This window comes from Gossypium hirsutum, chromosome D05 (assembly GCF_007990345.1).
Source record: "Gossypium hirsutum isolate 1008001.06 chromosome D05, Gossypium_hirsutum_v2.1, whole genome shotgun sequence".
In the NCBI taxonomy this organism is placed as follows: Eukaryota; Viridiplantae; Streptophyta; class Magnoliopsida; order Malvales; family Malvaceae; genus Gossypium; species Gossypium hirsutum.
The window spans coordinates 13209550-13222298 of NC_053441.1; the positions used below are offsets into that span (position 1 = coordinate 13209550).

General features: G+C 33.3%; 1 protein-coding gene across 1 annotated transcript; it reads right to left on the minus strand.

The window, feature by feature from the left end:
- Positions 1-3335: 3335 nt before the first annotated feature.
- Positions 3336-5757, minus strand: LOC107905887 (9-cis-epoxycarotenoid dioxygenase NCED2, chloroplastic). The gene has a single exon (XM_016832666.2). It carries the CDS (start codon positions 5667-5669, stop codon positions 3666-3668), a length of 2004 nt encoding a protein of 667 aa, XP_016688155.1. The 5' UTR covers positions 5670-5757; the 3' UTR covers positions 3336-3665.
- Between the last annotated feature and the right edge of the window lie 6992 nt (positions 5758-12749).

Consider the following 12749-nt stretch of genomic DNA (forward strand, 5'->3'; position numbering starts at 1 on the left):
TTTTTCATTTCAAAATCCAAGTCGACCCCGTTTATCAAAAAAATAGTTTCGACACATATTTTTTGAAAATTACTATTTTGCCGTTACACTTTTAATTCATTACAATTTAGTCCCTAGGCTTGGAAAATAAATTTCATACAATTTAATCGCTACTCAAGCCTAGTCAATTTTTATACACATTAATAGCAGCCCAAATATTTCATAAAATTTACAATTTTACCATAAATTTTTCATATTTTCAATTTAATCCCTAATTGATAATTTCATCAAAATTCTCTTTACAAAAGTTGTTTATCTAACAACAACCTTTCATTTTCTATCATAAAACTTCAAAATTCAAGCATACTCATCAATGGAAAAACCCTAATACTTTAATGATTTTGCAAATTAATCCCCGAGCTAGCTAGATTAAGCTATTATGATATCGGAAACATAGAAATCATAAAAAACGGGACAATGATATATACCTAATTGAGAAAAATAAGCTTGCTAATATCTCAAGCTTCCATGGATAGGGTTTTTTTTATGTTTGGTGGATGATGATGATAATAGATTTTTTTATTTGATTTATTATAACTTTATTCTTTAATTTCAAAATTAACCCTAATGTTTCATGAAATTTCCAATGATGACTATTCATGCTTAATTACTAAGAACTTTAATGAGTTAATTACTATATACGGACCTCCAATTTCAAATTCTATAGCTATTTAATACCAATAGCTATTAGAACTCAACTTTTGCACTTAAATGCAATTTAGTCTTTTTTATCAAATTTTTATACTGTATTTCTATCATATAGTAGACCATAAAATAATAAAATAAATTCTTTTTCCAACTTCAAATTTATGGTCCTGAAACCACTGTTCCGATTTCACTAAAAATGGGCTGTTACAATTATAATACGAGGGCCCACTTCAAACCCTTTTCTACCTATAAATACCCCCATTCTCGGAAGAGCAGGGATAAACAAGCATCAAGCATTGAAGCTCTACTTCAATATCTACTCAACATTCTTCAACCAACATATCTAACAACTCTCTATAATTTACACCTCTCACTGTATGAATATTTCTTGATTTAGTGATTTTCTGAATCTCTCACAGTGTGACCACCCTCGACTTAACGATTCTCCGAATTTCTCCTAACGTGAACCGCTACTACAAGCTGCCTTTTACTTTTTATATTTTAACAAGGTATTAAGCTTTACAACTTGATTAGTTATTCAAGTAATTCATTTCCAAAACAACAGGAAAAAAATTAAAGAAATTAAAGAGATGATGTTCTAGAAGAGTTCGATTTGCAATTATATTTTTCTATATAATAGTAAAATATATTCTATTTTATAAACTTAGGTGTTAATCTGAGAATTCCCTGAAAAAAAAAGTGATATAAGCTTAGGTGTAAATGCAGCTAAGTTAAACAAATATCCAATCTAAGTGCTAGTAGTAATAGAAGATGAAGTTTATTAGAATAAAAAAGGAAAAGAATCAAGTTTGCATCATACAGTTCGTCATGGTGCAAAAATATAGTGAAATTGACACCCAAAAAAGGGACTCCTTCATGATATTTGTGTTTTCCACTTTTATTATTAATTTTAATATATGCTTTGGATAATTGATGGATGTCTCAGTGCTCATCAGAAGCTCAAGGGACTTGATTCCATTGTAGGAGGTTAGATTTGCATGATATTATATGAAAGCCGGAAAAGAATAATTATGAGAGCCAACAGCCGTGCACATTTTCTTAGAGATGCATTCTAAGATATAAAAAGGAAAATGTAGCTACAAAATTGTAACAACTTATAGACTCAATACACCATTGCTTAAATCTTGGCCTATACATATTTCAAAATCATAAAAAAAAAAAAACGACGACAGCAGCTTCTGATATCCTTTTAAAGTTACTGCTTATGTCCCCAACTCAAATTTTCGTGCATTATGTCCCCAAAAAAAGTCGGTGGAAAGAAAAAGCTAGAGAGAACGAAAAGTAAAAAAGTTCCTCTTGTTCTTTATAAAGCTATGCGACCGAATTGAGGTTTTTTCTTTTGGAATTTTCTTTTTATTACCGTGTTTAAATAATTTTGATATATTATATTCATATTCAAGCGTGCTTGGGGATAGAGATTCTTACAACGAAGTTAAGTGGGACTTTGGTCTGGTATCCCACTTGTTTTGTTCTATTTTTTTCAATGAGCCAAAGTCTGAAACCCTAAAACATCAACCCGTCATCTTCCATACAATTAACCAACCTTTTTATAAAAACATATGGCCTATATCCATTCTCCGGCAAATTACGGAATTTTACATTTAAAAAAAAGCTAAAATACCAGAAAAAGAAATATGTTAGTGATGAAAATAAGTTGCAATTTGGACAGTTTTCTTTATTTATTTTTCTGTTGACTTTAAATTTTTCATACCATTACACTTTAAAATATTACATTATTATTTTCTTTGCATTTTAAGTCCCAGTGAGTGCGCCAACCAAACATACATCTCGCGTTGAACAGGTTTTCATCCTTATGTTGCCGAATTATTTGCCATCAATTAAGCGAAGAAAACTTTTTAAAATTGTGGGGTTTTGTCTTTCTATTTTGGTACATGCTTTAGCTTTATGGAGATTCATTTTTTTAAAATTAATTTTTTATTCCTAAAATTCTATAATTATGTAACATGTTGATGTATGGACGGTTGGAATTTTAATTTAGTTTTTTTTAAAAAATTACGTCTCTTATTTTATTTTATAGATAGATTTTCAGGAGCTTTCACATTTTACTAGTACATGTGATTCCCAAATTTAGAAAAGAAAAAGTTGATAGTGGTTCGGGTGGAATAATTAAATAACAAAGAAAATGGTAAGATAAATCATTAATTTGGAATAAATTAATTGATAAATAAATGAAGCATGAGACAGAAAAATTATGTAACTTCCCACAAATCCCCGAGGGCCACCCAGTAGGTGACGTAGCAACGGTCACAATCGAGTGATGTAAGGCGGATTCGTTAATCGCTGCTTTGGGATTTTCCTTTGGTTTGGTAACTTTTAATTACTAAATAAGCTATTGGAGAATCTATCTCAGTATCTCAACCTGCCATATTATCCATCGATTCATCCCTCTGTTAATATACAGTTAGTGTTGTTTTCTTTTTCTTGTAAAATTGGTATGCAAGTTCCAAGTCTTCTACCGACCATGGAATTGGAAGGTACTACATCATGTGCCTTTCTGACTCAAAGAGCTCTTCCCATATGCGCAGACAAAAGAATTTTCTTTTAACAAAATATAGTCGATTATAGCCGCCAAAATCAGAAGACAAAAAATGCTAGATTCGGATTGGAAACCAGAAATGTGAACTCCATTTTCAAAACTAATTAATTAAGCATGCAACCTAATTAATTTTAAAAAAAAATTGGGGACAATCGAAGCGGTCCAATTTTATTTTGTTTCCTCTACACTCTAAAATTGTAAATAGAGAAGCAAATGTTCAACAGATAAAAATTGATACTCATGCAGAGGAGGGAAACAGAATCCACCTGAGCTACAATGCTGAAAAGCTATAGGCTGCTCCTTTCAAACCTAAAAGATTAGGGGAGGGTAAAATTTCTATAAGAATCAAGATCCTCCTGGTAAAAGTCTCTGTACACTAGTTTTTTTAATCCTAGTCTAATTAAGCTTGATTGATCAAGGATTTGGCGTCTATAAACGTTCCATGAAACCCGTATGGAACCCTGGATGGTAATTTAATCGAAGATTCAAGTTGTAAATTTATGGCGTCTACTACTTGGAGTTCTGATTTCCAACTATTTTCATCATGAACAAAGGAAATAATATAACCGTCATCTTCAGCTGATTCACAATTGTCGTCTCGAGGCAAGAAAAACGGCTCCCCACCAAATTTTTTATCGCCGTAAATGTGCTTTTTTACCTCCCCAGTAAAAAGATCAATCTTGGCAAATCCCGACACTTTTGGCCATGGTTCAGCAATGGCAAGATAAGCATACCGTGTTCTTCTTCCAAGCCGGTTCCTATTCACCATTCCAGCTTCCAAGTTCACTTGCTCCGATTCCGAGATTATTGGGCGACGTGTGGACTTACCTGTCTTCAAATTGAGCCTAATTTCGGACAACACACTTGTCAAACTCTCATCACATTCATTGAAAATAGAGTCGGGAGGTGTCATACAAGAACCAATCACTACAACTTCATCCGATTCCGGCTCTTCCCAAGCGTTCCATAGATGAAAACAGAAAGTATCAGGGGATTCAACCCATATTATATCCTTGGAATCACTTGCATTTTTAGAAAGAATCCCGAAGGAAGACTTCTTGTTCTTATCGTAAATTACTGGCGAGCCACCGAAGATCATTTCTTGCAGCTTGAACAGCACTTGCTGATTGGGGATCACAACGAAATTCTCGGTGATGGCGAAATCATGCATCATGGTTGGCATGGATAGAGGGATCTCGACATCCGGTGATTTTGTGCCGTCAGGTTGAAACTTGAAGTACTTTAAGTAGGGCTTTTGGATAACATCGTAACTCAAAGCAAAGAGTTCTTTGGAAAAAGGATCGATTTTGGGGTGTGCAATCATTGTAGATTTAAGTTGATCATCAAAATTGTATCTTCCAACGGTTTCCAAATCTCCCGAGGGAGTGATGCGCAAGTGGTAAGGAAGGTCATCTTCGGACATAGCTAGAAGTCGATTATTGAAGTAAACTAAGCCAGCATTAGCTACCCCAGTGCCTTGTTTGTGATCAACAAGGCCGAAAAGGCCTCTGGCATAGAAAAGTAAGAGTCTGGCAATCCCTGAGTGGCCATGTAATTCACCGATTGCTTTAGGGAAAACAGGGCGACCCAACTCTTTCTCTTGTAAAAATCTTTGTGTCTCAGTAAAACGACAAGCATAGCTGGCGTTGCCATTATCAATGGTAACGGCGTGTACCATGCCGTCACCATCGAAGAAGTGGTGACCTGCAACGGGCTCGAACAAAGGGTTGGCTCCATTGCGGAGATACACGCCATTGATGCAAGAAGGGATAGTGCCGGTGACAGGAAGGGCTTGCTTGACGGGCTGTTCAGGGACGGGAGCGAAGTTTCCGGAGATTTGCACATGTGGGTCTGCGGTTTTAGGAAGTGGATGTTGAAGCTCAAGTGAGACCAAGGCGCTTTCAGCCTTGTCAAGTGCCATGGCTGCAGCTCTTTGGAGGAGGTTCCACTGTGGGTGGCGGTGGGTTTTAGGTTGTACTTGTACATTTACAGAGTCGTCTTCTATGGGGATTAAGGGGTTTTGGAAGGGTTGTTTTGGGAAATGGAGGACTGAAGGAGAGTGCAAAGCAGAGTGAATGATGCTGATATTGTGGGTTCTGTTGGGCTGCCGACTGTTCCAGGAGATGGATGTTGGAGAGTGGCCCAAATGTACCGTTGAGGAGGAGGCAGAGGAAAGAGGATGGGAAATCTGGGGTTTGGCACAATTACATGAGGAAGAAGCCATAGCTTTTAAAGGGTAGAAGGCAGAACTCAAAAATGCGTTTTGTGATTGGTCTTGGGATAAAGAAAGTGTATAAGGAGACAGATTCAGATGAAAGAATGAGTGAGTGTGCTTTGGGGCAAGAAAGAAGAGAAAATGGAGGTATAAGTAGAGTTGGGGGATGGCTAAACCTATCCCAGACATCTAAGGGATGGGCACGTGGTGAATTTGTGCAATGGGCACCAAGTCATCCATAAGAAATTATTGTATCAGCTAGTTACTTAAGTTAGTAATCTATATTATCTTCGTTTAAATTATGTCATTTAATGAAGCTATTGAAATCAGATTACATAACTTGCTTGCTGAAAATGATATACTGTGATGCAACGTAATTATTTTATACACTTCCTTTATTGTGATTGATTGCCAATTGCTGATATTGTTGTAGACCGAAGAAAACAGAGTATCCCATCAAGAGGAAAATTAATAAGGGTAGTTTATGAATTACTAGAAGATGCATCAATCTGAAGAGCCAAACCCAATAAGATTTGCTTGGCAAAGGGTCCCCAATTTGGGGACCAAATGAGATGAGATTCAGAAACACACTCATTCGCACACAAAGGCGGAGAGTGAAATCAAATCAGTCACCTCACCTCACCTCACCTCACCCCATCTCATTTCTTTTTTTTTTATGCATATTATTATTTTAAATTTTGATTAAATTTGTTTTTAAGCAAATAGGAGATCACAAAGAATTATAAATATACATTTCTCTCCTTCTTTTTTTGCCTTAATATATAATTTAGACATTGAACTTATTTATTTGTATTTAGTTGGTTTCTAATATTTTTTTGAATTTAGTTAGTCCTTAAACTTAAACTTGTATTTCAACAATCACGTTAATACTTTTAATTTGTGGAGAAGTACTAACCTGATTAATGAAATATTATTTTGAAGATTAATTAAATACAAATAAATAAATTTAATAGTAAAATTATATATTATTGTTTTACACAGGGAGTGCTTATATTATTTCTATTAATCCTATCATTTCATTATCATAGAGCCGATATTAACATACAATTACGTAAATAATTTTGTAAAAGTCTATGTCGGCGTCCCTCCTCTTGTTGCAAATCCATCGACTGATACGATCACTCCACCCACTGGGCCTTTCTTCCCACCCCTTCTCAACCACACGAAATCTTGGTCACATCATATATATAATAGCTTCTCATGCACTCCCTCATCCTCTTCGTAAAGACATTAATAGGTCATGTCTATTTTTTTTCATGAAAGATGCGTATTTCATCCATAATCTCCAGCAAAGGTTAATGAGAATTAATGTCAGTGCCCCTCCCTTAATCAACATCCGGCCATGTTCTCCTCCCTTTGTCTCCGACTAACACCGATTTCCGACCCCCCCAAAATCAAATTATTGAACACCCTGATATTTTTTTGTCTCTCCTTTTCCAAGTAATATCTGGACAGTAACGGTTCCCTCTTCTTCAAGGTTTACCAATTATGTTTTCTGGTCTAACTTTTCCAGCCGTCGTATGGCCTATAATCTTCACTAATAAATAATGGTCATAGTCGTGCTTCGTTTGGGGAATTTGGTTATGTATCTTCTTTACTTTTCTTATTTAATCCTGTCCAGCTGAAAGAAAATAATTTTTGAATAATTATTTGGGGGAGCTTTCATGAATATTCATAGAATTTTTTTACTAAATAATTTAAATATATGAAATATGCCATTTAAGTGTATAAATATGGGAGAAATTATTATATACGTCCTTCTACTTACCTTAACTTTGAGCTCAACCAATTAAATGATTTCACGTTATAATTTTTACATGTGATACTTATACGTAAGCAGAAAAAATAATCTAATTTTTGGATCAAAGCACAGAGCAAAGTAGAAAAAAAATGAACAAAAATCCCAATCATCTTCGCCTCTTCTATCAAAATTTTTTTTTCTTTTTTTTTTTGCTTTCGTCTTTTGATCACTCAATCAAGATAAATCAACAAAAATAATTGGAAAGTTAGGATTTTTATTCTTAAATATATACCCCATTGATTAATTCTCATACCTTTAATTTTGGTTTGTGGCTACATTTATTTGTAATTCCAATCAAACGGGAGCCTCGAAGACGGAGAAGAGAAAGAGGAAAACATATTCAAAAAGAAAAATAATGCATAGGTTTAAAAAGTAAAAATGGAATCAAGATTTTACTGCTTTCTAAGTTTTGTAAACACCAAAGCTTCTTTAGTTTAATATTCTCAAAGAATAAAAATGATGAAGTAAGCTAATTCAAATACGAAATTGCCTGATCTTGCCCTTGGTTTTTAAGATTTTGTCATCGAATAATCTCAATTTTAACTTTTCATTTTTGACCAAAAAGTATAAGCGAAGGAAGCCAATTACTGGGAACATTTCTCAATTTTATTTAACCCATACAAGATTAGCAAAGAAATCGATGTATTTGGCTGGATGCAGTTTGAGTTTTTGTAATATTTGATTTGGTTTCGGGTCCCATTTTTCTATATAAAACTCGTTTTGTTTAAATAAAATCAAATGAAAAACATTTATAGTAATATACATAAACTGTCAAATATATATATTTGATAGTATTCGCCTATTATAATAACTAATTAAAGTTAGCAATTATTTAAAAGAAGTGACGCAACAAAACATTAAGTATATGAATGATTTATATATTAGCTTTCATTCTAATAATTTTAAATTATTTATAAGCTTAATAGCTTAACTCAAAATGATTTTTAAATGGCGTGTTACGGATGATTATGATATTAATTTAATTATTTAATTTATTTTGTAAATGTATAAATGAATCTAGAGTATTTATTATGATTATCATAAAAAAAATAAAGAATCGCAATATTAGATTTTTTTTGGCTCAAAACAAGGTGACAGTTTTCTTTTTTTGACAAAACCCAAATTTTCTAAAAACCTCTAAATTCAGTTGCAGGTATTTCGGTTTTTATCCCATACGATTTTGGTTTCGATTTCAAAACTTAAAAATCGAATGGAATGGTTCAATTTAATTTTTGTTTAAAAACCGAACTGAATTCACCCAAACTATAGCTAAAGTGGGGAGAAGGGCATATATAATATTTTCTCTAGAGATTATTTTTGATACTCCAACATTAGATTCTTTTCATTTTTATAATCCTTAAGTATCATTATCATTCTTTTTTCTTTTGGTACCATTCTTGTCTATTTTACGATATATATTCGGAGTTCATGGTTGACTCTCCCAATAATGTCATCTTCAAGGTGTAAACATGCGTCTTCCCTTCAGAATGCAATGTGTCTTATCACTGTATACAACACTTGTTGATAAGTATCGTTCTTTTAACCACACCTATGGTACCTAAAAGTTTCGATAGACACTAAAGGTTATATAATTTTATAAATATAATTGACAGGATTTTGATTGCTCAGGAAAAAGAATGTGGAGTATCATCTATTGATGGACCCTCTCAACAAGTTTGATATTAGACTCGACATTTTTATGTTTAATTTGACCTCCAGGTATTGACTTTGCAAAGGGAGAGCGCCTTCACTTACAATTTCACCCATTTAGAGATTTTTTTGGTGGGTGAAGGTGTTTCCATGTATGAACTCTTACGACTCTCGATGAAAGCGGGAGACAAAATATAAAGATAAAGTCGAACATAAACACTTCAACTTCAATACTAAACCTATTCAAAAGGTCCATCAACCTTTGACAGACAACAATTTACATGCAATCAAAATTCCTTCAACAAATAAAATTAAATAACTATCACATGTTCCATCTTCATCCTTTGAAGTCCACCGCTTATCTCGAAATTTCTTTTGGTTGTTTGGCTTTTCAAGTCATAATCTTTCTAATACATGCCGTACGATATGGTAGGAATCACTCGTTGTTGTGTGATGGACAACCAAAAGGGGGCTTGATATTGAGACCGCATGTTATCATTTTCATACCCCGTTCGCGTTACAATATGACATTAAGCTTTCAATCATTTTCATTGTCTGATTTATCCTCTTTAACATTGAGTTTCTAAAAATTCTAACCTTCAAAGTCGGTTCTTAAACACAAACAAAGTATTAGATGCTTGGACTTGTAGTACACTACATTTCTTAGATAAACAAAAGAGATTTTAACGATGAAATTAGAATTTTAAATTTACTAAATATTCGTTTTTTTAACATATGAACTAATTAGTTAAACTCCTAATATATAAATCATGATCTTGAAAAATAGATTAAATATCTTAGAGTAACTTTTAAGTCATCCATATCTTGAACATTATCGATTATGAAGATTATTGTATTATATTTTATGTCCAATATTTTGTAGTATCGCTAGGATAATAAAATTTTGGATGTTTAGGCCAAGAACAAAATAATGAGTTTGTCCAGAGGTCCCCCCATCTGATAACAATCTATGCGAAAAACCATGAAGTTTGCAATGCACAACAGTCGCATTCAAGCTGAAAGGTGATGACATTAATGCCAAAATAAAGATGGCGATGGAAAGTGGGTAATGGTACCATATCCCTTTGGAGTTTAGTGTGTATCATGTTCTAGCTTTCGAATGAGGTTGTATACGGAAATCAATTCCAGACGCTCCCGGAGGACATGGGACAAACAAGGATGAAAACGATGCCCCAAAATTGGAAAGCAAGTGGGAATTAGATTGGTTTCTTAATTAAGATTAAATACCCTTTTCGCTCTCCCTTTGCTTTTTGTTGTTTCTTAATTCCTGGTAAACAGAACGGAAGAATAATTGAGAAACTGAAAGAATTTCGTTTTGGGAGTTTTGTTCCTTTTATTGTCTCTTTCAACCGCTCCTCGCAATCTTCATAAAAGTATCTTCAGTTGTGGGGGCAATTGAGCGCTAGGAGCCTTGATTCCGTCATATGGAGATGTTAGGATTATGTCAAATCAGGTTGGGCTATTTTGGATAAAATGTTAGATATATTTTGTATTCCTGCTTTTCTTTTGTTGGAATTATTTTAGATTAAGATATTTTGGCTTAATTTGATTTTATAGTTGTTTGAATATGTATTAGTGATTGCATTGTATTGTACTAATACGGTATCATTAACTTGTTTCATATCCATGTTGACATGGAAGTTAAACATTTTAAAACCTAGATATTTTCAAAGAAACTTTTTTAATCATTACAATATCGGATAAAACAGAAAACAAATTGAATTTGTGTCATTTAAATGCTGAATAAAAACTTTAATTACGGTTCCAAACAAGTCTTGATATGTTTTAAACAACTTTATTGCACATTCTTTCATTTTTTCAAAAGGCTTTATTATAATCTCTTTTTGTTAATTGCGAAACTGGATTCATATCTTTTAAAAGAAAAACCAAAGATGGTATAGTAGTGGAGGAGTGTAGCTAGGTTATTAACAAGGATAACTCAATATAGAAAGTTTTTGCTATTTGCATTTAATTTCATGTCATTTCATGCTGCAGGTTCACCATGTTCAGGTCATTCCCAACCCAAAGTCCATCCATAATAATTAAGTTGCTGAATTTAAGACTTTCTTCCCCACGGGATGCATTTAATGACAGTCTACTATTGAGTGGCATCCTCAATCATCTACAAAATTTTGGCAATTTGTATGACATGTTCCAAACTTTAATTATCCTTTCAACTTGGTTGGTTGGATTTATAGAGAAAACCTTCTGTAATTCGGGCTGATATATGAACAATTCTGCTTAAAATAATTAATTAATATTTAGTTGGAATTGCTTTCTGTCCTGAAGAATCTAATTTGATGAAGCAACAAATTAAAGGACGAGAAAAAGAAAGGGAGGGAAGGACGACCCTTTTCTATTCTGTCTTGAGACACTGACCGGTTTATCTTTATTAGCTTCTGACACCGACCATCCACCAAGTGGCTTCATAATTTGGAGACAATTGTTCCATCTCATGAAGTGATGCTTGGACTCAATAATGGCTCTCCACTCCATTCAATATTAATCACCAAAATGAAGAGTGAATTCTGGTTGTGGTTTATCAGTATTGCTTAATTTTTCATGGAAGGAAGAGATTTGTAAATGTTTGAAGAAAAATCCCAACTTTATGCTCGGCTACAAGGGACTCAATGATGCATTTCAATGTCGAATTTGCCGACCACTAACTACTCTGGATATGGCCATCATGTTTCTTACTGGATTACCCATGTATAATTCATGAATTTTCGGGAATGAGATGTTACAAGTACGACCACAAATATAATTTCAATTATAAGTACAACTAGGAATAAAACGTGCCCAATCAATTAGATTTGGAATTAAGTTAATATAAAGTACAATAAAATAAAAACTGAAATATACTTTAAGTCTTTATTATAAAAGCTTCAACTCAAAATAAATAAATAACCACACATGATATTTATGCCTGATGGGAATCGAATTTAAAGTTCAACACTTGTGAATCCTACAAAGACTTGGTTGGCTTGACAATGATGAGATATTAGGTAGGTTTTTTTCATAATTGTAAAAGTAGGTAAGGGGCAAAAGGGGTCCTCCATTTTCTCCTGATATCCAGGTAGCAGTTCTTGAGATTTATGACAGGTGAAAGAGATTTCAACTCTTCTAGAAAATCAAAGATTAGAAGGAAATTAATGTGTAGAGGGAATCCATGAATTAATTAGGTATGAATGTTTCGTTTTAACAAATGAAAAATCAAAGCCAACATTATCAGGTTAACTCAAAAGACAGTCAAAAGAGACAAATATAGGTTCCTAAAGAGGGAGATTCTTCATCTCAAAGACCACACAAAATGGACACTACCAAAAGAAAAGGATATATATATATAATCCTTACTTTGCTGTAAGATTTTATTTTATTGATGATTTATGGTGGGATGTAATGAGAAAATTAATTAGCGAGTTTAATAGAGTTACGCAATTAACCTAAATTAAGAGTTACCATATTATATGCTTCCTCAAATTTGCTTTCTTGGTTAAGTAGCGGAGGGAAGATGCGTGAACCATAGCATTTTATTTCTAATTGCAGTGGGAAACACATCTTAGTCTAATGATTTTGGCTTTTTTTTGTTTGAAAGCGATACTTAAATCTCGGAAGAAGTAGGTCAATGGAAAGTATCAAAGGGTAGGTCTTAACACATTCAAATTCATTATGCGTTATTTTTATTTTAGAAATTGATTCCACCTTTTGCTGCTTCACTTTATTGGTAAAAAGGAGATTTGGAAGTTTTGAGATTTGTCCTAGTAATCGTTTTTAAT

Excerpts from the sequence above, each read along its gene's own strand:
- LOC107905887 (XM_016832666.2), bottom strand. The coding sequence starts at position 5,669 with ATGTCTGGGATAGGTTTAGCCATCCCCCAACTCTACTTATACCTCCAT.